Below are 22,009 nucleotides of genomic sequence, written 5' to 3'. Positions count from 1 at the left end.
AGGATCTGGGCTCATGCTTTCCGTGCAAAGTGCAATCGAAGCCACTGCTCCTGTCGCCTCTCCCCTCCCTCCCTCCCTCCCTCTGCAGTGGCAGCGCGGTCTCTAGGTCTATAAAAGTCTAAGTCCTTCCTCAAGTGCAATGGACTCTCCCCTCTTCCACTCACCTTAGCAGGGACTCTGCCCTTCCGTTACACTCCTTCCTGCGCCCTTATTCTGGCCCTCTCCACCGGATAGCTGCCGTCAATTTGCAAACATACTCTAGTATTTTCCATAAAAAGAATTTTTTTTTCTCCTGAACTTACGTGCCCTTAACGACTCAGACCCACGGGTCTCAACTTCATGCCCCGCCCCCAGCAAAGTCTTGCCAGACCACTGGCCTTTTTACCCTGCCCCCCACTGTTTATCCAGCACCTGTCACTTGAGTGAATGAGTGAATGACTATGTATCATTTGTGCTATAGGTCTGCTGAACGCGTGCATGAATGAATGAATGAATGAATGAGGGACCCTGTATGGCTCGCCTGCCCCTACAGGCTCCTCTGATCTGCCTAAGGTCCCTTCTAACTAGAAGGTGGACTCTTTCTGACCCTTGTCCGTTTCCTGTTCCAGGCTCTTGTGAGGAGCCGGGGCTCTAACCGAAGCCATCTGCCTTCCATGGTCACTGAGAGAGAGTCTTGCTTGACCCCTCCAGCATCAAGAAGTGACCCCAAAGTTCTGGGTGCCATTCTCTTCCCACCCCTGACTCTGGTCAGTTCAGCTCTGACCTCCAAGTCCTGCGGGGCATTGTGACAGCTGCTGGTTGGTTTCCACCAGCAGATGATTCTGTGCAATTCACGGAGATCAATTCAGGCAGAGGGATGGTCCTGTGGCGGCGAGGCTCGGTCCAGGGTTAACTGGACACCACTCACATCCACCCCAAACTTTTGCCCTTGTATATAGTAGAGTGTCTCTCTTTTCTTTACAAAACTAACATGATGTCGCCTAGGTATCCTTTTCTGAGTCAGACCTGCCTCCAGGAATGTGAGAGCCAAGTGGTGGTTTGGTATTCCTTTCCAGAATTAAGGGAGGTTTCCCTACCTAGAATTTTGAGGATTCGAATTCTAACAAGCCATTTTCTAACCAATTTGTAGGTAGGCAGGTCATTATTAATCTTTCTTCTCCAGCTGACTTTGTGACAAATAATCCCACAAACTGGCAAACTCCCTAAAAGGTATGTAAACAATAAATGCCAACTGATTCCCTCCAGTTTGTTGGTTTAAGGTCATCACCTTGGGGAATCTGGAACAGTTCAAGAAGAGTTTTCTCAACCCAAGGACTCTACATGGCAGTTTCTGGCTAAAGAAACTCCTCAAGCTTTTCTCCTAAGCAAACAGCTTCCCATTTGTCTCTTCAAAAATCTCACCAGAGGCACCTGGATGGCTCAGTCAGTTGAGCGTCCGACTCTTGATTTCAGCTCAGGTCATGATCTCATGGCTCACGAGTTCGAGCCCCGTGTCAGGCTCTGCCCGGACAGTGCGTAGCCTCCTTGGGATTCTCTCTCCCTCCCTCTCTCTCTGCCTCTCCCCTGCTCTTTCTCTCTCTCAAAATAAATAAACTTTTAAAAGAAAAAACAAAAATCTCACCAGATTTTTTTCATTTGCGTCTCTGCTGAGCCACACAGAGCTGTGATTCACAAATGTAGATAATATCTGTCCATGAGCCTGTAGAAATTAAGAAAAATCAGTCCATCAGACTGAGAAAATACAAATAATATAATGAAATTGTCATAAATCTGAATTTGATTGATTGTAAGGGATCACACTTTATTGAGCTTGTGTCCTGTGCCCTTTTCTGGAATGAAACCCCTCATCTTTTATGAACCTCTGGTGATAACAGCGTGGGTGGAGGTATCTGGAAGAGTTACGTCTAAGACAACCCTCCAAATTCACTCTGCCATTTTTCTGCCAAAGATCCCAACGTCTGGGAACCACGGAACCAGAGGATAGATCATTCTTCCAGAAACCAGCTCAGAATGTTCCTGGTTCACCTGGGGATGGGAGTCCCATGGACTTTCTGGCCTGGGATCGTTATCAGCAAACTGATCCCCAGCCCCCCTTTTCTCCTAAAATCAGAAGATGGCCTCTTGGATTGTGTTTGGCGGTTGGTTCTTGCTGGCAAAACAAGAGAACAAACTGAAAGGTAGAACAGAGCTTAAGGACCGGAACGATCATGGCACTTAGTTTTGGCACATGATGGTTATAAGCAGCCCTTACCCCGACCCTCTAGCCTCCTATCTCCTTGTGGTCCCCTCGGAAGGAAGGGCTGCCCCAGGGTGTTGCACAAGCCTTCTCTAAGTCACAGGGACATCCATGTTGGTTCGGAAGACAGGGTTTGCACACTCAGATAGGGTCTGTCTTGCCCAGCGCCCAGCGAATGCCTGAAGGCCTCCTGCTTTGGCTGGAAAAAAACAGCCCAAATCAGCTTCAACTCCCCTTTACCTACAGACAGCCTCCAACTGTCGGCGACACAGAATTTCCTCTGCCCTTCAAGTCCCTCTAGCCAGACTAAAAATCAAAGTAACACGAGGCCGATAAACAGGAGATCAAATTTGCTTTTGTACACACGGGGCATCCAGGCAGACTTGGAAATTGCAAAGACAGTCAGGCAAAGTGAGGTGTGTATGTCATTCTGAACTAAGGAAAACGGGGTAGGGAGGAGTCTGGGGCTTAAAGGGAAAAGAAAATGCAATTCAGAGGAAGATGCCAAAGAGTTAGTTAATGTTTGGTAAATAAGTGTTTGCTGGGCCACTCAGAAACGATGGCACGTAGAGGACTTTGATCCAACAGGTCTTGCCGGGTCCCTCTTGTCCACCGTGCACCATGCCTCCCCATCCATATTATTATGCAGCTCTCTGCTCTCCTGGAGCTTTTAGGCTGAATTCTCTTAGGCAGTTGTAGGGGAGGTAAAAACCTTCTCCTGAATCTGCTGGGGTTTTTTACTGCATTTATTTATTTTTTTTTTTTTAATTTTTTTTTTCAACGTTTATTTATTTTTGGGACAGAGAGAGACAGAGCATGAATGGGGGAGGGGCAGAGAGAGAGGGAGACACAGAATCGGAAACAGGCTCCAGGCTCTGAGCCATCAGCCCAGAGCCTGACGCGGAGCTCGAACTCATGGACCGCGAGATCGTGACCTGGCTGAAGTCGGACGCTTAACCGACTGCGCCACCCAGGCGCCCCTTTACTGCATTTTTTTAAATGTTTATTTATCTTTGTGAGAGAGACAGAGAGAGAGAGAGAGAGAGAGCACAAGTGGGGGAGGGAGCAGAGAGAGAGAGAGGGAGACACAGAATCTGAAGCAGGCTCCAGGCTCCAAGCTGTCGGCACAGAGCGCGAGGCGGGGCTCAAACTCAGAAACCACGAGATTGTAAGGGTTAAACTGTAGTGTAGGGCTAACCTGTAGCAGGAGAGATAACAGCTTCGTTTTGACACTGAAGGTTAAGAGATAACAGCCTTTCTTTACTCTTGTAAATTACACTTCATACTCTTGTAAATTAGGCTTCACCAGCTAAGGAAACAAAAGTTCAAAACATCAGAGGCAGGGTCAAGGAGATCCACTGGTTGCAACTTAACGGCAGAAAGTCTAAAATAATCACCCCATCCGGGAACTGTTTCTAACTCAGCTGGGAACTATTTCTTTGTTCTGTTCCCAGGTGATGATAAAACGATGTGATCGGCTATAAAAACTCTGTACCCCGGCTGTTTGAGGCTGCACTCTGATCAAAAGTGTTGGTCCCGATCGGTCGGCCTTGCCTCTCATTGCGATAAACTTTGTTGTGACTGTCACTGGTGCCCCTAGCATTCTGTTTCAGTAGTCGTGTGGATGCAACAAGATCATGACCTGAGCCGAAGTTGGACACTTAACCAACTGAGCCACCCAGGAGCCCCAACTGCTTTTTAACTCAAGGTAATCTCCGTGCCAAAGTGGCCCATCTTGGCAAGGCCTGCCCTCGGCCCTGCCCTCGGCCCCTATACAGCAAAGCAAGTACATCAAGGTTGTTTCTTCCCTAAGCCACAGAAGGGCTAGTACTGGGTTGTCCCCAGGCTCCTTCTTGTTTGCCAAAGAGGTGTGGCCAGGGTGCACCTTGACCACCTCTTCTCAAACCCTGGGGCCACCAGGGGCCAAAGCTGGACCTCATCATGGGGAGTCTCCAGTGGGCTGGAAATGGAGAGCTGAGGAATTTGACCATACTCCCCGGTTCTTAATAGATTTCAGACCCTTCTGTGGTATACAGTTAGCGCATTCATCTGACTATGCTCTGTTGAATCTCGGTATCAACCTCCGTAACAACTCCAAGAAGCGAGGTATAATAAAGCCCAAAGCAATCACGCAAGTTAAATTCTCATGATCTTTATGGGTTAGGCCTACAGTGGCAAAATAACCTGCCTGTAACAAGAGAAATAAATCTTTTTTTTTTAATTTATTTATTTTCAGAGAGAGAAGGGGGGGGAGGTGGCACAGAGAGAGAGGAAGAGAGAGAGAGATTCCCAAGCAGGCTCTGCACTGTCGGCACAGAGCCTGACATGGGGCTCGAACTCACAAACTGTGAGACCCCAGCCCGGGGCAGAAATCAAGAGCCGGATGCTCAACCGACTAAGCCACCCAGGTGTCCCATGAAATCAGTCTTTTTTTTTTTTTTCAACGTTTATTTATTTTTGGGACAGAGAGAGACAGAGCACGAATGGGGGAGGGGCAGAGAGAGAGGGAGACACAGAATCGGAAACAGGCTCCAGGCTCTGAGCCATCAGCCCAGAGCCTGACGCGGGGCTCGAACTCACGGACCGCGAGATCGTGACCTGGCTGAAGTCGGACGCTTAACCGACTGCGCCACCCAGGCGCCCCCAAAATCAGTCTTTTAAAGTAACGAATGTTCTCCCTTGCCCTGGAGATGGAAGATGGGTTCCCAGTTTGGCTTCCCCAGAGACCCTAAGCCGACTGTTGTTTTGGTTACTGCTGGCTTTCTGGAAGTTAGATAGCCCATCCAGGCCCAGTCAAAATGGGAGCCGAAACAGCAGCTTAGTAAAGCTAATGGCCAGGGCAGTCGGGCTTCTGGACGGGGAGGAGCCAAGCAGTGTGCAGGGCTGGGATGGGGGGGGGGGGTGCTCTTTGATTTACTAGTGAGGTGCAGACCTTCAGAGATAGAAGGAACCTTAGAAAATCATCCTCTCCACACTCCTCCTTCCCAACATTTATGAATAAGAAAACTCAGACCCAGAGAACACAAGTGTCTGATGTCAGATAAATAAAAAAGATGTACGGATGGCAACATGGGGGAGCCTCAGCATCCTGACCCCCCAGAGAGCAGAGTGAGTGGAAAATAGGGGCACCTGGGTGGCTCAGTCAGTTGAGCGTCCAACTTCGGCTCAGGTCATGATCCTCACAGTTCGTGAGTTCGAGCCCCACGTTGGGCTTCCGTACTGACAGCTCAGAGCCTGGAGCCTGCTTCGGATTCTGTGTCTCCCTCCCTCTCTGACCCTCCCCAGCTTGAGCTCTGTCTCTCTCTCTCCCTCTCTCAAAACTAAATAAACATTAAAAAAAAAAAAAAAAAAAAAAGGAAAAGGAGTCAAAGCATTGACCACAGTCTGTGTGCCTGTGGGCATGTATGGGACTGGAAGTGCTGGTTCTGATCAAAGCAGGGCTTGAAAATCACCCAAACCCAGCAACTCCCAGGGAGCTGCCAGTCAGCCCAGAGGTGGACACAGACTTGCCAAGGGACAAGGAGAACAAAAATGGGCATCTGGGCTGTGGAGAGTGAGTCTGGGATGCAGTGGGAGCCCATGTGTCATGAAGGGAAGGAAACATTCTCCCACTACCCTCAAGGTCTCCTGGCTGGACCAAGAATTAAATTTGCATGAGACAGATTAAGGGGGGGGGGGCGGGGCAGGGGAATCAAGGTTTTATCATGTGCACAGGGAGACCCAGTGCACAGTCTGGGTCTAGTGAAACTGAGATCTAAAGAAATGACCAAGGCAGGAAGTCTTTATACTTTTTTTTTTTAGAGACAGTAAATCTGTGAGGAATTGACAGGACAAAGAAAACTTAATTTGGGAGCCTCGATTAGTGAGGAATTCTAAGCAGAATTTGGGCTGGGGGAGTAAATGAGTAAAAAATAACAAGGGTTGTTTATACAGAGTTTCTCGCTCTAAAGTTCCCACCTCTGGTGATAAGGGTGTCTCTGACTTCCTGATACAGGGAGGATGCCTTTCACACAGGAGATTTATTCTGCTTTCAGGGGGAGGGTCCTTCTTGAATAGGCTGTCTCTTAAGTAACTTTTACTTAAAATATCCAATATATCAAAGTGGCACTTCTGGGGGCAGCCGGCCCTTGGTCCCTATAGTTGTCTACAAAGAGAACCAGGCCTGGTCCCATGGGGAAGCACTGCCAGGCACCACACAGACAGGGAAGAAGGGGTTTCCCAAGGAGAGAGGAAGCATGGGAGAAATGGGGTCCCTGCAAGAAGCCAGAGCTGCCAGAAGTTCCAGAACCTTCCTTCATCAGCTCAAGCAGAGTGGTAAAGAGGACCATGAGGGGGCCTGGGCAGCACAAATAGGACATTCAAAGCAATCCAGAAAATGTACGGCCCTAAGCTGGCTGATGCATCTCTGCATGTGGGCTTGGATGAGGCTCAAAGTCTGTACACTATTGTTAATACTCCTATCAATATCAGTGCTAAGGGCTTTACGTATCTTATGTGAGCTAATCTTCACAGCCACCTCCAGGGAGAGGTGCTATTCCTATTCCTATTTCGTAGATGAGGAAATTAAACTAATAAATTTAAGCCAATTGGGCTTGAATCACCTGCCTCCAGCCGCTATGCTGGCTTCTGAACGAGCCGGCATTTGAACCTAGCAGGCTGACTCCGGAGCCTGTGATGCTAACTGAACACGTCTACAATCTTTTTGAGAATGTGAGTTTTGTTAGCTCTCCCCCAGCAATCTTACAATCAGTTCCATTCATTCATTCATTTATGAGAAAGAGAGCATGAGCGAGGTAGGGGCAGAGGGAGAGAGAGAATCCCAAACAGGTTCTGCACTCTCAGCATAGAGCCCGGTGCAGGGCAAACCCACGAACTGTGAGATCATGACCTGAGCCAAAATCAGCCACCCAAGCACCCCTATTTTTTTTTTTTTAATAAGAAGTAAAGACTACTGACCTACATTCCCTGAACAAAGGAAGGAAAAAAAAATTTGTTTTCTTTCCAACGCCAAAACCTGCCCCTCCCTCCAAGGATTCTTTGTGGCCATCCGAGGACAATGATTTGGTTTCTCTATAAATAATAAACTCACTGCCTGGGGCAGTCCTCTCCCTGGGGGAAGATGCTAGGTTTCAGGAGCCACTGAAGCTTTCGTCTTAATTCCACTCCCCCTGGGGACCCTCCTTTGCTCAAATGGTTTCAATTTCCACCTCATTGTTGCAAACCAGATGGTTGCAGAATGCTCTGTATTTCTGCAAGCTGACTGGGTGGAGGGAGCCTAACATCTGTGCATTTGGCTTTCCTGGAATTGAGGGGGCAGCCTTCCTCCAAAGCAGGATGCAGACTCAGCGACTAAATAAAACATCAAGAGTGCTCAAAAGAAGACATCGGATCTATTACCTCCGTGAGAGTAAAATAAAGACTGTCTTGTGTTTTAGTAGGAAGGAAACAAGCTTATTAAACAGGGGACTTGAGTGTTTTTGTTATGGGAGGAATCCAGATAGAGTCACAAGTGTCAGGTGGTTAACTGTCTATCCCTCTGGCCTAGCACCTACCAGCTGTGTGACCCTGGTAAGTATTTTGACCTCTCTGAGCCTTAGTGTTCTCATCTGTCAAATGGGGATGCAGTATCTGCTCCTACTAATTTACATTTTTGAAAACATTTTTAATGTTTATTTTTGAGAGAGAGAGAGCGGGGGGAGGGGAGGCAGAGGGAGAGGGAGACACAGAATCCTGAGCTGTCAGCACAGAGCCCGATGCGGGGCTTGAACCACAAACCATGAGCCCCTGACCTGAGCCAAAGGCGGACGCTTAACCGACTGAGCTGCCCAGGCACCCCAATTTTGTGAAAAAATTGAAAAAGACATCCTATAAATGCAAGTAGATTTATACACACCAGGTATTTGATGAGCTAAGGCTCCCTCAAAGGAGTTTTGTCAAGCTGTGACACAAGAAACAGGCCAAGGATGACGTTCTGTAGGCAGAGAGGGTTAGGGGTCCCCAGAAAAAGACAAGACATAGCTTTCTTAACATTTTAGGCCCCCAGGCGTTTTGTGATCCATGCTTGACTACTTGCTGGAACACATTTCCTCCAGACCTTCCTGGGATATGTTAAAATTTCAGAAAAACAGACCTCAGTAATTAATGATTTTAAGGGAATAGAAAAATGTAAAAACAAACAGCCACTACGGATGCAGTTTGAAGCCGGGTGCGGGAGCCAATGGCCAAGAATGAATTCTTGAGCCGTTTTTTGGTGCAAAAAGGTGTTTTTATTATAGCACAGGGACAGGACCTATATGAGCAGAAAGGGCTGCATTGTAAGTGAGAGGACTGGCTGATTATGTAAAATTTTCTATACTGTGGAGGGGAGGGTGATGTTAGGGCTCCAGGAAATTGAGTCTGTAGGTTTCTGAAGGTCTGGTTATTGCTAAGATTGCTTTTTTTCTTGTAAATCACTAAAACAGTGGCAAACTGGGGGCGCATGGATGGCTCAGTCGGTTAAGCGTCTGACTTCGGCTCAGGTCAGGTCACGATCTCCCAGTTTGTGGGTTCGAGCCCCACATCGGGCTCTGTGCTGACAGCTCAGAGCCTGGAGCCTGCTTCGGATTCTGTGTCTCCCTCCTAAGCCCTTCCCCCACCCCACCCCCATTCACACTCTGTCTCTCTCTCTCAAAAATAAATAAAAATAAAAAGACAGTTGCAAACTGATGGAGATTCATGTCCTGGGTGACTGTGATCTCTAGCAGCTGACCATTTGTTTGTCCCCTTCCTTTGTTTTGGGGCAGCCGGGAGTGCCTGAGGAATGTCACACATATCCCACGTGGTTGGGGGTGGGGGGCAGGGGGATTGCTGGGTTGCTGGGTGTTAGTTTGTGCTTTGCCCTCCGCTGGCTTTTTGCTCCCTCATCAACTACCAGATCAGGACATACCTAACCAGTATCAGAGACAATAAGTCGGTGGTAAGACCGGCCCCCAGTGCTGTTTCAAAAGACTGCCCCTGAAGCACATTCTTGAGTCATTTTTGCAGGATTTAAACGCCCCCTGAGCACTCAAACACCAGACTGACTGGAGCCAGAGAACTGATGTCCCCGGCCCTTGCTGGCCCCACGACTTCAGTCTACCAGGACCTGGACTCTGTCAACTCAGGTCCATATTTGCCCCAGTTCTAGATTGCCACCATCTATTCATGCCTCGCCACGAATATCCACACACCCTTAGCTTAAGACTCCCCCATTTTGTTGTTCCAGGAGACGCTGCTTTGGGAAATCGCCCCAGCGCTCTCCTTACTTGGTGCAAGTAAAACCCTTCCTTCTCCTTCTCTTTGGCTTGATTTGTGTCTTTTGGCTCCACTCCCACCAAGAGGTGAAGCCTGTTTCGGGTGACAAAATCTGGCAACCTAGGTGGGACCTCTCACCTAATCCCCTTGAGCTGTGCTGGCTCCAAACAGGTGACGCGGTGGGCAACGAGATCCGGTCACCCGGCCACCTGGTCTATGTCGCCGGGGGTCCCGGAGGAAGGGCACTAAGAGAGTCCGTCCCGATTGGCACTCAATGTACCAGTCCATGCAATGGGTTCAGCGGCCACTCTGGACACTGCGATCAGAGTCCCTTCAGAGCGGTGACAGGGACCCCACAAATCCCACAAATCGGCTCTCTGGCTCCGCCCCTATCTCCAGCGGGGAGAAAAGGAAGGGCTTGAGGTCTGGGCAGAGATCTGGTCTGTTCTGGAGGGGGAGTCTGAGAGATCCCAACACTCCTTTGTACCCTCGAGTCCTGGAGGCTGATTGGGGGATACCTGATCCTGAAGGCCTCAGTGAGATAAATCTCAGATTCTGGAGACGGAGAGGCCCCCGTCTGGTAGACCCGAACAATGGAGTGCGCACTTTTAAATTCTCAGTTGTAAGAGATTTACTTACCAACTCTAGAGAAGGAAATTTTCAGTGGGCTAAGAACAGTCGAGTCTGTGGCTCCACCAACCTTTATGAGAGACCCTTTGGCAGCTGGAGACAAGCCCTTAACAGAGATCCAAGTTCAAGGGAAAGGTTTTTAAAAAAAAAAAAAAAAAAAAAAAAAAAGAAAGGGGTCACCTGGGTGGCTCAGTCGGTTGGGTGTCTGACTTCGGCTCAGGTCATGATCTCGCGGTCCGTGAGTTTGAGCCCCGCGTCCGGCTCTATGCTGATGTCTCGGAGCCTGGAGCCTATTTCAGATTCTGTGTCTCCCTCTCTCTCTGACCCTCCCCCGTTCATGCTCTGTCTCTCTCTGTCTCAAAAATGAATAAATGTAAAAAAAAAAAAAAATTTTTTTTTTAAATAAAAAACAAAAAAAGAAGAAAGGCCCCCTTGGTAAATGCTCTGGGGGACCGAGTGCTCTGTAGGGTTGAACCTAGAAAACCTGGTAGAAGGCGGATGACACTACGTCACTGGAAGCTTGCAGCCCATTCAGGTTACTGGGATAAGAAAATTTTTAGGATTCTATTAACTACGATTTTAATGCTCAAATGGCCTAAGTGAGGATCCTTTGGAACACTTACTAAGCCTATTTGGACACCCAACTCCGGAAGATGGCTGTTAACTAAACAATCCGAGTGGGATGCGTATTCTTCTTGGCGTTTAGAAGCTTCTAAAAAACACTGACACGGTACCATCCGTGTAAGAAACTAATAAGAAACTTTCCGAAATAGTGACAACGCTGAGCCCCCAAAATATCAACCCCTGAAGAAACATTTACTACTCTACCTTTATCTTGCCCTTTAAGTGAGACACCAGGGAATGGGGCATTAAAATCAAAATCCTTCTCCCTCAACATGATAAGGCAATGATTATCTGTGGCCAGAAATTCGCCAGATTTGAAGGTGATATTCAGAGACCGATAGGAATTTTTCTTAAGACCTTATTCCCTAAGTCCAAATCAGAACTATGCACTCAGAGGGCAAGAAGTGAATTAAAGAAAATGTAATGATATGGGTGGGTCAATTTCAATGTCATTGAAACTGCAACCCAGCTCCTCGAAGGAGTGAAAAGCCTCTGCCCTTATATCGTACATCTTTGCAAAAACTAGAAATATGGCCCCATTAATAATTCAAAGTCCTTCAACCTCTCTGGGAACTTTTACCCAGATCATTCCCTGTTCCCAAAACTGAAGGAAAAAAGGTGGAGGTGGGGGGTAAGGGGAGAGGCTTTTTGAAAATATAAATAGCTAGGGGCACCTGGGTGGCTCAGTTGGTTAAGTGCTTGACTCTTGATTTCGGCTCAGGTCACAACCTCACGGTTCATGAGTTCAAGCCCCGCCTGGGGCTCCACACTGAATTGGAGCCCTTGGAATTCTCTCTCTCCCTCTCTCTCTCTGCACTCTCCTGCTCTCTCTCTCTCTCTCTCTCTCTCTCAAAATAAATTTAAAAATTGGGGCGCCTCGGGGCGCCTGGGTGGCGCAGTCGGTTAAGCGTCCAACTTCAGCCAGGTCACGATCTCGCGGTCCGTGAGTTCGAGCCCCGCGTCAGGCTCTGGGCTGATGGCTCAGAGCCTGGAGCCTGTTTCCGATTCTGTGTCTCCCTCTCTCTCTGCCCCTCCCCCGTTCATGCTCTGTCTCTCTCTGTCCCAAAAATAAATAAATGTTGGAAAAAAAAAAAATTGGGGCGCCTGGGTGGCTCAGTCGGTTGAGCGTCTGACTTTGGCTCAGGTCATTATCTCCCGGTTTGTGAGTTGGAGCCCTGCGTCAGGCTCTGTGGTGACAGCTCAGAGCCTGGAGCCTGCTTCAGATTCTGTGTCTCCCTCTCTCTCTGCCCCTCCCCCACTCATGCTCTGTCTCTCTCTATCTCAATAATATAATAAATAAATGTTTAAAAAATTTTTTAATAAATACATAATAAATAAATACAGAAATAAATAAACCTTAAAATATAATATAATATAAATGGCTAGAGGGGTGCCTGGCTGGCTCAGTCAGAAAAACCTGCAACTCTTGACCTTGGGGTTGTGAGATCAAGTCCCATGTTGGTGTAGAGATTACTTTAAAAAAAAAAAAAAAAAGCTTTATAAATGGCCATATAAAAGCCCTATAAATGGCTAAAAAAAGCACGCTTGTTCAAAACCTAGCCCACAGTTTCCATAAGTTACTTGTCAAGGTTACTATAAGGTTTTTGTTTCTGTCTGTGTAAATGTGGTATTTTTCACCCTCCAGATGGTATGGCTAAAAATTGCCAAACAGTTCTGTAATTAGTTGGTTTGAAGACAAATGCTTACGAGAATTGAGTATTCTAAAACTCAGAGAGATGGAAACTAATCCAAATGTTTTTCAGGCTCACATGATCTGGGATAATCTCTGGTAAATTAAAGTTTACGTTTGTTGGCTTAATTCAAATAGGTATGTCTTTTGGAGTTCCCAACATCGAACATAATCAATCATTCCACCCGAATTTATTAGTTAAATTCATGTTGTATCTGTTGCAATTTGTCACCAAAAATGACTTAAAATGATGGTAGATTTTGTCTGTTTCATGAAGTTTTCATGGGTAATTGTTAAAAACAGGTTAAATAAATGAAAAGTTTAGGTAAATTTTTTAACTTCCCAAATCTTCTTAGTAACTTACCTTAAAGGGCTTAAGTAAATAATGAGTTAAGCTAAATTCATTGCAGATCTAGATCCTTTCCAAATACTGTAACATTAATTACTAAATTAGATTTATCAGGATGCCTGGGTGGCTCAGTTGGTTAAGCTTCGGACTCTTGATTTCTGCTCAGGTCGTGATCTCATGGTCGGGGGATCGAGCCCCGAGTCTGGCTCCACACTGGATGTAGAGCCTAAGATTCTGCGTGCCCCCCCCCCCCGCCCCCACCTCTCTGCCCCTCCCCTGCTGGAGCACATGCTCTCTCTCTCAAAAATATAAATAAATAAACATAGATTCATCTCCTTTTGTCTTCCTACTGCAGAGAAACTAAAGATACCTATCAGTAAACATGGTTTGTGCCATGCCAAGGAATTTACTTTAAAAAGGCATGTTTCTAGGGGCGCCTGGGTGGCGCAGTCGGTTAAGCGTCCGACTTCAGCCAGGTCACGATCTCGTGGTCCGTGAGTTCGAGCCCCGCGTCAGGCTCTGGGCGGATGGCTCAGAGCCTGGAGCCTGTTTCGGATTCTGTGTCTCCCTCTCTCTCTGCCCCTCCCCCGTTCATGCTCTGTCTCTCTCTGTCCCAAAAATAAATAAACGTTGAAAAAAAAAATTTAAAAAAAAAAAAAAAGGCATGTTTCTAAAAATTATTAAAGGTGTTTATAAATTTGCTGATCCTAAGAATTCTGGTGTAACAGCTCACAATTGCTTACTACTTAGTTTTTACCAGAAATTAAGGTTTCTAGGCATTAAGAATGCTAATAAATGTAATCAAGACTACCGAAAATAATAATAAGGAAAACAGCTCGGTATGCAAGGAAAGTTAGATCTGTGTTTTTGGTAAGAAAGATATGAGAAATAGGAATACATTTTTGTGGAGGGAAAAGAAAATAATTTTGTCCTAAAATGAGACTGGTTGCCTTTTTTTTTTTTTTTTTTTTGGTTGTTGTTGTTTTGAGACTGGTTGTTTAACGAGTGAAAATTTAGGACAAAATCTGAATGGGAAAGAACGCTGTAGAAAGTGTGTGAAAAAGGAATCTTTGGAAAGGAATTTTGTAAATGGTCAGAATTGACGAACATGGGAATAAATGAGTTTTAATTTCAAAAGTACAACAGTGTAAGACTGGAATTTGGTTTTTCCTTCTGTTAAAATGACAAAGTTTTCTTAGATTATTGGTCTATTCTTGATTAAAAAATTGTAGGATGCCTGGGCGGCTCAGTCGGTTGGGTGTCTGACTCCTGATTTTGGCTCAGGTCATGATCCCAGGGTTGTGGGATCAAGCCCCATGTTGGGCTCCTCACTGAGTGTGGAGCCTGCTTAAGATTCTCTCTCCCTCCCTCCCTCTCTCTCTCTCTCTCCCCCTCTTCCCCACTCACATTCTCCCTTTCTCTCTCAAAAAAAAATTTTTTATTTAAAACAAAATTTTTTTTAATGTTTATTTTTTTTGAGAGAGAGAGAGAGACAGAGTGTGAGTGGGGGAGGGGCAGAGGGAGAGAGGGAGACACAGAATCCGAAGCAGGCTCCAGGCTCCAAGCTGTCAGTGCAGAGCCCAATGCTGGGCTCAAACTCACAAGCTATGAGATCATGACCTGAGCAGAAGTCAGACACTTAACTGACTGAGCCACCCAGGCGCCCCTCAAAAAAAAAATTTTTTTTTAATTATAAACAAAGACTTTTTTTTTCTTTATCTGCCCAGGATAAACAAAGTTTCTATGTTTTGTCTTTATCAGGTCTTTGATTATTTAGGAAAACCAAATCTTCTCAATATTAAAAGAGCTGAGTTTTGGGGCGCCTGGGTGGCGCAGTCGGTTAAGCGTCCGACTTCAGCCAGGTCACGATCTCGCGGTCCATGAGTTCGAGCCCCGCATCAGGCTCTGGGCTGATGGCTCGGAGCCCGGAGCCTGTTTCCGATTCTGTGTCTCCCTCTCTCTCTGCCCCTCCCCCGTTCATGCTCTGTCTCTGTCCCAAAAAATAAATAAAAAACGTTGAAAAAAAAAATTTAAAAGAGCTGAGTTTTGCTAACATAACCTTCTGGAGAATCCTCATGCTTCTCGCTCTGTAGGCCACACAGAAAGGTCACTAGTCTGAGACCTCATAATGGAAGCTGCACAAAAATGTATGTACTGTGTTTAAAATGATGTGCAAACTGGGGTGGCTCAGTCGGTTAAGCGTCTGACTTTGGCTCAGGTCACGATCTGAGGGTACATGAGTTCGAGCCCTGCCTCGGGCTCCGTGCTGACGGCTCAGAGCCTGGAGCCTGCTTCAGATTCTGCTTCAGGGCAGCCCTCTCTCTCTGCCCCTCCCTAGCTCACGCTCTCTCTCTCTCACTCTCACTCTCTCGCTCTCTCTCTGTCAAAAACAAATAAACTTAAAAAAAAAAAAAAAAAAAAAAGATGTGCAAACGAACTCCCCCTGCCCCACCTCTAGCCAAAGCTACACAAAGAGGAACTTTACCTGGGAAAGACTGGCAGGTAGATTTTACAATTATGCCCATCCTGGTGGAGGATATGAATAACTCCTGGCTTCACAGATACTTTTACCGGGTGGATGGAAGCTTTTCCTCGCAGAACTGAAAAAAGCAAAGGAGGGAGTCAAGGGGTCACTTGAGCAGGTGATTCCTAGGTTTGGTCTTCCCTGAACAATGCAAAGTGATAATGGACCAGCATTTGTTTTTAATTTTTTTTTTCAACGTTTATTTATTTTTGGGACAGAGAGAGACAGAGCATGAACGGGGGAGGGGCAGAGAGAGAGGAAGACACAGAATCGGAAACAGGCTCCAGGCTCCGAGCCATCAGCCCAGAGCCTGACGCGGGGCTCGAACTCACGGACCGCGAGATCGTGACCTGGCTGAAGTCGGACGCTTAACCGACTGCGCCACCCAGGCGCCCCTAGCATTTGTTTTTAAAATAACCGCTGGGTAACAGGCCCAGGCTCTAGGGATACAATGGAAGCTACATGCTGCCCGGAGGCCACGATCATCCTGGAAATGTTGGAAGATGTAACAGAACTTTAAAGAAAAGTTTAGCTAAAGCTTTCAAAGAACTCAGGAGAACTGGTCGAGGCTGCTCCCCAAAGCTTTAACTGGAGTTAGGGCAGCCTCAAAGGGAAGGCCTGCACCAAGCACATCTGGAGATGCGGATGGCCTTTTCCAAGCAGCTGAGGGAACCTTCATTTGCCCAAATACTGAGACTAAACAAGCAATAAACCACATAATTCAACCAGGGACTGCTGTGGCCGCCCTCGACAATTATGCAAATAGGAGCCTCCCTTTATCAGAGGAAATTAAACTCCATCCCTAATGAGCCAAGCGACTGGGTGTACTTGAACACCTGGCAATGAGGGTCACCTCGGGATCAGCTCAGCCCCTCTGGACAGGACCCCACTTGGTGCTGTTACCCACCTACTCTTCTCTTGAGCTACAAGATGTGGCTCCCTGGATTCCACAGTCTCAGGAAGCCCGCAGAGCCAAGTCCAGATGTTCCTGAAGCTTATCCGTGTGAGCTGCTGACGGACCTGAAGTTCCTGTTCAAGAGGCAGTAATTGTCAGACAGACACATCTTTGCTCAGATGCTCGGTTGTGCACTGCGAAACTGCGTTAAGTATTGAGGATGATCTTTTTGTGGCCAACAGTAACAGCTGTAATCCTAACCTTCTTCTGTCGCTCGGGGACCAATGTATTCAGTCGATACGTTAACCTGCTAGTAAAATTTGCCTCTTCTCGGATGCAACAGTCCCATATAAACCACACGATCCAGCAGGGATACGAAAAACTGCAGCCCAAACCGTCTAACCCCAAAATTTACACTTGCGGGAGCAAGGGATCTTCACTGCTCTAACCCCCAAGACTGACCTCCACCTTTTAAGAATGAAGAGGAGAATATCTCAAGGGGGCACTTTGTAGGCAGATAGGGTTAGGGGGTCGTTGGAAAAAGGAAGACGAGACATAGCCTTCTTAACATAAGAGACAAACGAAAGGGGCGCCTGGGGGGCTCAGTCAGTTAAACGTCCGACTTTGGCTCAGGTCCTGATCTCGCGGTCTGTGAGTTCGAGCCCCGTGTCGGGCTCTGTGCTGACCGCTCGGAGCCTGGAGCCTACTTCCGATGCTGTGTCTCCCTCTCTCTCTGCCCCTCCCCTGCTCATGCTCTGTCTCTGTCTCTCAATAATAAATAAACATTTAAAAAAAAGAGAGAGAGAGAGAGAGATGAACGAACATCACTTCCACCAACCTCTCGAGAATGCATTTCCCCTACCGCTCTGGACTCGTGTATGTGGCTTCTAGATCTCTATCAGGTCTAAAACCCTACCCTGCCTGGTTCCCAACCTGACATTCACACTGACCTGTTGGCTTTGTTACCCTCGATTGAGAACAGGGGCATCTGGAAGCTTCATCTCGGAAATATGGTGTGCATCCGTCTTAGCGATCTGGGGAAAGTGTGTTCATTCTGTCCCCATAGGCTAGAAACATACCTGTGGGGTAGAACCACGGACCTGGGTAAGGTCACGTGGGGTTGAAGCATACAGAGCATGCCCTCTAGGGTTACAGGGGAGCAATGACAATTATAAACCTGAGTCATGGGGACTTTAGGTTCTGTACCACTATTCACTCTCTGCGAAAGGGAACGTGTGTTTTGGCTTCAGAAAGCAGCATATGAAGAGGGACAGGCAGGTAGGAGGGTAGTATTTTAAGTCATCTACCCACCATGACGTGTTTGCTTCTGGCAAATTGTTCTGTTTGCTTTCCTAAGATTCTGCCGAGCAATTCCTTCAAAACCAGTTTTTCATTGCATAATGACATGAGGAAAGGGTCGCGGTGCATTATGTTTCTAAAGGAAGATTATAAGAGGGACGGTACGCCAGGAACCTAATTATACCAAAAAGAAGAGCTTCAAGGGCATGAGCACGGACACAGGTGGAAGAGGGCTGCTCGTGGAAATTATTGCAAGTGGTTACCTTTTCACGCCTTCTCGTATCTCCCAACGTTCAAAATATCGACCGATCATTTACATGAGCGGAGGACGGCACCTGTCAAAAACAAATCCGTGTTGACACGCCCCCTCCGGCAGTTCAGTGACGGTATGTTCACGAGTGGTGCCGCCCAGGGTTCCGACGTCAGAAGACTTGGGTTTTTATGCCAGCTCAGCCCCGTTTATTAGCCACTTACAGATACCGTCTGCTTTATCGGCCCCAGGGTTTTTCCACTTATAAAACTAGGAGTAGTTGGCTTTGTATAACTCACGGGATTAGTGTAAGCTTCCAGATTTTAGAACAAGGTAAAGTATCAGAAACCTAGATAAACGAATGGGCAACATGCAGGTGACAGACGCCACATTCTCCGGGTGGCCCCCGCGGATGTTACTTTTCAGCCTGCCTTCCCTGCTCCTCTGGTAACCTGGCTGTTAAACTGAGAGGTTCTCTGAGGCCTTAACCCGAGACCTCCTCCTCTTCCCCACCTCTCTCTCTCTCCCTACGTGATTCACTCATTCCTAAGACTTCAGTTTCTGCTGGTGCCAATGACTCACAGGTTGATGTCTCCAGCCCAGACCTGAAATGTGAGATTCCATATGACATAGGAGAACCTGGCTTTCTCACAGGCGCCTCGAACCTAATGCATCCAAAATTAAACTTTCCGGATCCCACCACAACAAAGCTGGCCCTCTTCACGGTTCTTTTCTCTGATATAGCCACCAGCTCCCGGCCAGATGTGCAAACAGAAACGTGGGGCGGGGGGGGGAGCATCCCTAACTCTTCCCTTTCCCTCATCCCCCATACCCATTCCATTACCATTTTACATCCCAGATATCTCCAGAACCTTTACCCTTCATGTTTTCCCTGCCATGACTGTAGTCCAAACCACCGCTGTCTCTTACCTGCATTATGGCCACAGCTCCAAACTAGGATTCCTACATCTGTTAGTTCTTCCCTCCAGTCCACTCTCCATATTGCATCCAGGGAAAGCTTTCTTAAAAATCACCGTCACTGATGGGGTGCCTGGGTGGCTCAGTTGGTTGAGCGTCCCTCTCTTGATTTCAGCTGGGGTCGTGGTCTCAGTGTCATGGGATCAAGGCCCACATCAGCCTCCGTGTTGAGCATGGAGCCTGCCGAAGATTCTCTCTCTTTCTTTCTCCCTCTGCCCCTCTCCCCAGCTCACACACACACTCTCTCTCTCTCTAAAATAAAATGACATAAATTTTAAAAATAAATAAAATCTTTAAGATAAAATGAGCCTCTTGTAGGCATCATATAAGTATTATTTTTTAATCCAGTTTAATGACCTCTGCCTTTGGCAATGCGGGAGAAGGAGTGGAGTGGGAATGGGGGGGGGGGGGAAGAAAGCTAGTGGATTTCATTAATGGGATAAGTATAATAAGCATAAAATATGTGTAAGGACTTGCCTTCATCTTCCAGAAACTCTGGATGCCTGCCAGGAACCCAGTGGTTCCAAACGTGTGGTCTGGACTCCTGGGGCCCAGGGAGACCCTGTCAGGCAGTGTGTGAGGTCAAAATTATTTTCATGTTATTACTAGGATATTATTCACATTTTTCACTCTGTTGACATTGGCACTGGTGATGCAGAAGCAATAGTGGGTGAAACTACGGGGGGCTTAGCATAAATAAAGGCAATATTACCGAGTTGCACTAGCAGTCACCGGGCTCTCACGCACACAGAGATCTAAAAATAAATAAATAGGGGTGCCTGGGTGGCTCAGTCGGTTAAGCACCCAACTTTGGCTCAGGTCATGATCTCGTGGTTTGTGAGTTCAAGCCCCACATCGGGCTCTGTGATACCAGCTCAGAGCCGGGAAACTGCTTCTAATTCTGTGTCTCCCTCTCTCTCTCTGCCCCTCCCCCACTCGCACTCTGTCTGTCTGTCTGTCTCTCTCTCTCTCTCTCTCTCTCTGAGTAAACATTAAACACTGTTTTAAGGGGCGCCTGGGTGGCTTGGTCGGTTAAGCGTCCGACTTCGGCTCAGGTCATGATCTCACGGTCCGTGAGTTCGAGCCCCACGTCGGGCTCTGTGCTGACCGCTCAGAACCTGGAGCCTGTTTCAGATTCTGTGTCTCTCTCTCTCTCTGCTCCTCCCTGTTCATGCTGTCTCTCTCTGTCTCAAAAATAAATAAACGTTAAAAAAAAAATTAAAAACTGTTTTAAGTTTATTTATTTTGAGAGAGAGAGAGAGAGAGAGAGAGAGAGAGAGTCCCAAGCAGGCTTCCATGCTGTCAGTGCAGAGCCTGACTTGGGGCTTGATCCCACGAACTGTGAGATCATGACCTGAGTGGATGGAGATCAAGAGTCGGATGCTTAACCGACTGAGTCACCCAGGTGTACTTTGTATAGTATCTCTTAATTGAGATTTGTCTCATGCTCTTCTCCTGATTACACTGCGGTTATGGGGAGGTTTTGGAGGAAGACTTTAGAGGTAAAGTGCCATTCTCGCTGCATCCTCTCAAGAGCATGAACAATCAACAGGATGCATCACTGTTGTTGTCACTCTTGATTACCTGGCTGGGAGGCTGTTTGTCAGTTTTCACCACAACACCATTTATTGAAAGGTCTCCTTTTTAACTGAAATGTTTAGTCCATTTACACTTACTGTGATTATTGATATGGTTGTCTAACTCTATCTTCTTGGTATTTGTTTTCCCTCGTCCCTTTTACTTTTTCTTCCTTTGTTTCTACTTTTCTGCCTTTCTTTGAGTTATCTCAATATTTTCAGTGCTCAATCTTATTTACTCTATTGGCATCTTAGTTGCAATTCTTGTTATTATATTTTGAGTGATTTTTCTAACGTTAACAATATGTGTCCTTATTAATAGATCAGGGGGCGCCTGGGTGGCTCAGTCGGTTGAGCGTCCGACTTCGGCTCAGGTCACGATCTCGCGGTCCGTGAGTTCAAGCCCTGCGTCGGGCTCTGAGCTGATGGCTCAGAGCCTGGAGCCTGCTTCCGTTTCTGTGTCTCCCTCTCTCTCTGCCCCTCCCCCATTCATGCTCTGTCTCTCTCTGTCTCAAAAATAAATAAACGTTAAAAAAAAATTATTAATAGATCAGGTTTGGGTGCCTAGGTGGCTCAGTCAGTTGAGCGTCCGACCTCAGCTCAGGTCATGATCTCGTGTTTCGCGAGTTTGAGCCCCACGTCAGGCTCTGTGCTGACAGCTCCGAGCCTGGAGCCTGCTTTGGATTCTGTGTCTCTCTCTCTGTGCCCCTCCCACGCTCGCACACACGCACATGCACACTCTCTCAAAAATAAATAAACATTAAGAAAATATTTTAAAGGGGCGCCTGGGTGGCGCAGTCGGTTAAGCGTCCGACTTCAGCCAGGTCACGATCTCGCGGTCTGTGAGTTCGAGCCCCGCGTCAGGCTCTGGGCTGATGGCTCGGAGACTGGAGCCTGTTTCTGATTCTGTGTCTCCCTCTCTCTCTGCCCCTCCCCCATTCATGCTCTGTCTCTCTCTGTTCCAAAAATAAATAAACGTTGAAAAAAAAAATTAAAAAAAAATATTTTAAAGAGAGAAAATAGTCTTTTGTATTTACCTACTTTTTTATCGTTTCTGGCGCTCTTCATTTTTTCCTGCCATTCTGTGTTTCCACTTCATTATCATATCTCTCAAGCCTGAAGGACATTTATTATTTTTCATTGTGCAGTTTGTTTAGCAACAAATTATCTCAGCTTTTATCTGAAAATGTCTTTATTTTTTCCTCACTTCCACAAACATTTTGGTTTTTAAGTAGGTTCTATACCCGGCATGGGGCCCGAACTCATGACCCTGAGATCAAGAATCACGTGCTCCATCGACTGAACCAGCCAAGCAGCCCTCAAAGAATATTTTTTGATAGATACAGAATTCGAGGGTGGCCATTGCTTTTCCGAACTTTAAAAATATTTTACTGTTTTCCTATGGCCTCCATAATCTCTGATGAGAAGGGAATGGGTCCTTCTTTTCCTAGTCCCTGAATATATATTTTCCTCTGGCTACTACAAAGGTCTTTTTATCTTCAGTTTTCAGAGGTTTATGATGTGCTGAAGTTAGATAGACAGGGAGGGAGGGAGAGAGAGAGAGAGATCGGTCTTACTGGCTTTACTGAGCTTCTTAGGTCCATAAGTTGGTGTTTTTCAGCAAATTTGGGGAGTTTTCAGTCATTGTTTCTTCAAATGCTTTTTTTCTGCCCACATTTCACTCA

General features: G+C 46.9%; 1 protein-coding gene across 2 annotated transcripts in view; it reads right to left on the bottom strand.

The window, feature by feature from the left end:
* Positions 1–18,908, bottom strand: part of TRIM16 (tripartite motif containing 16) — a 46,656-nt gene extending 27,748 nt beyond the window's left edge. The window contains exons 1-4 of one of the 2 annotated variants that reach the window (XM_040453142.1): positions 18,700–18,908; positions 17,783–17,854; positions 15,287–15,401; positions 1,622–1,699 (exon numbers count right to left, since the gene is read on the bottom strand). In XM_040453142.1, the coding sequence (XP_040309076.1) occupies positions 1,622–1,635 (14 nt within the window). In that variant the 5' untranslated portion in view covers positions 1,636–1,699; positions 15,287–15,401; positions 17,783–17,854; positions 18,700–18,908. The remainder of the gene's footprint in view (positions 1–1,621; positions 1,700–15,286; positions 15,402–17,782; positions 17,855–18,699) is intronic. The other variant, XM_040453143.1, reaches the window with a different exon arrangement.
* Positions 18,909–22,009: the final 3,101 nt, after the last annotated feature.

The sequence above is a fragment of the Herpailurus yagouaroundi genome, unplaced genomic scaffold (genome assembly GCF_014898765.1).
Source record: "Herpailurus yagouaroundi ecotype Mexico unplaced genomic scaffold, PumYag 208, whole genome shotgun sequence".
NCBI classification, from domain to species: domain Eukaryota; kingdom Metazoa; phylum Chordata; class Mammalia; order Carnivora; family Felidae; genus Herpailurus; species Herpailurus yagouaroundi.
The sequence above is the reverse complement of the archived record's forward strand: the minus strand, read 5'-3'. Positions and strand labels throughout refer to the sequence as shown.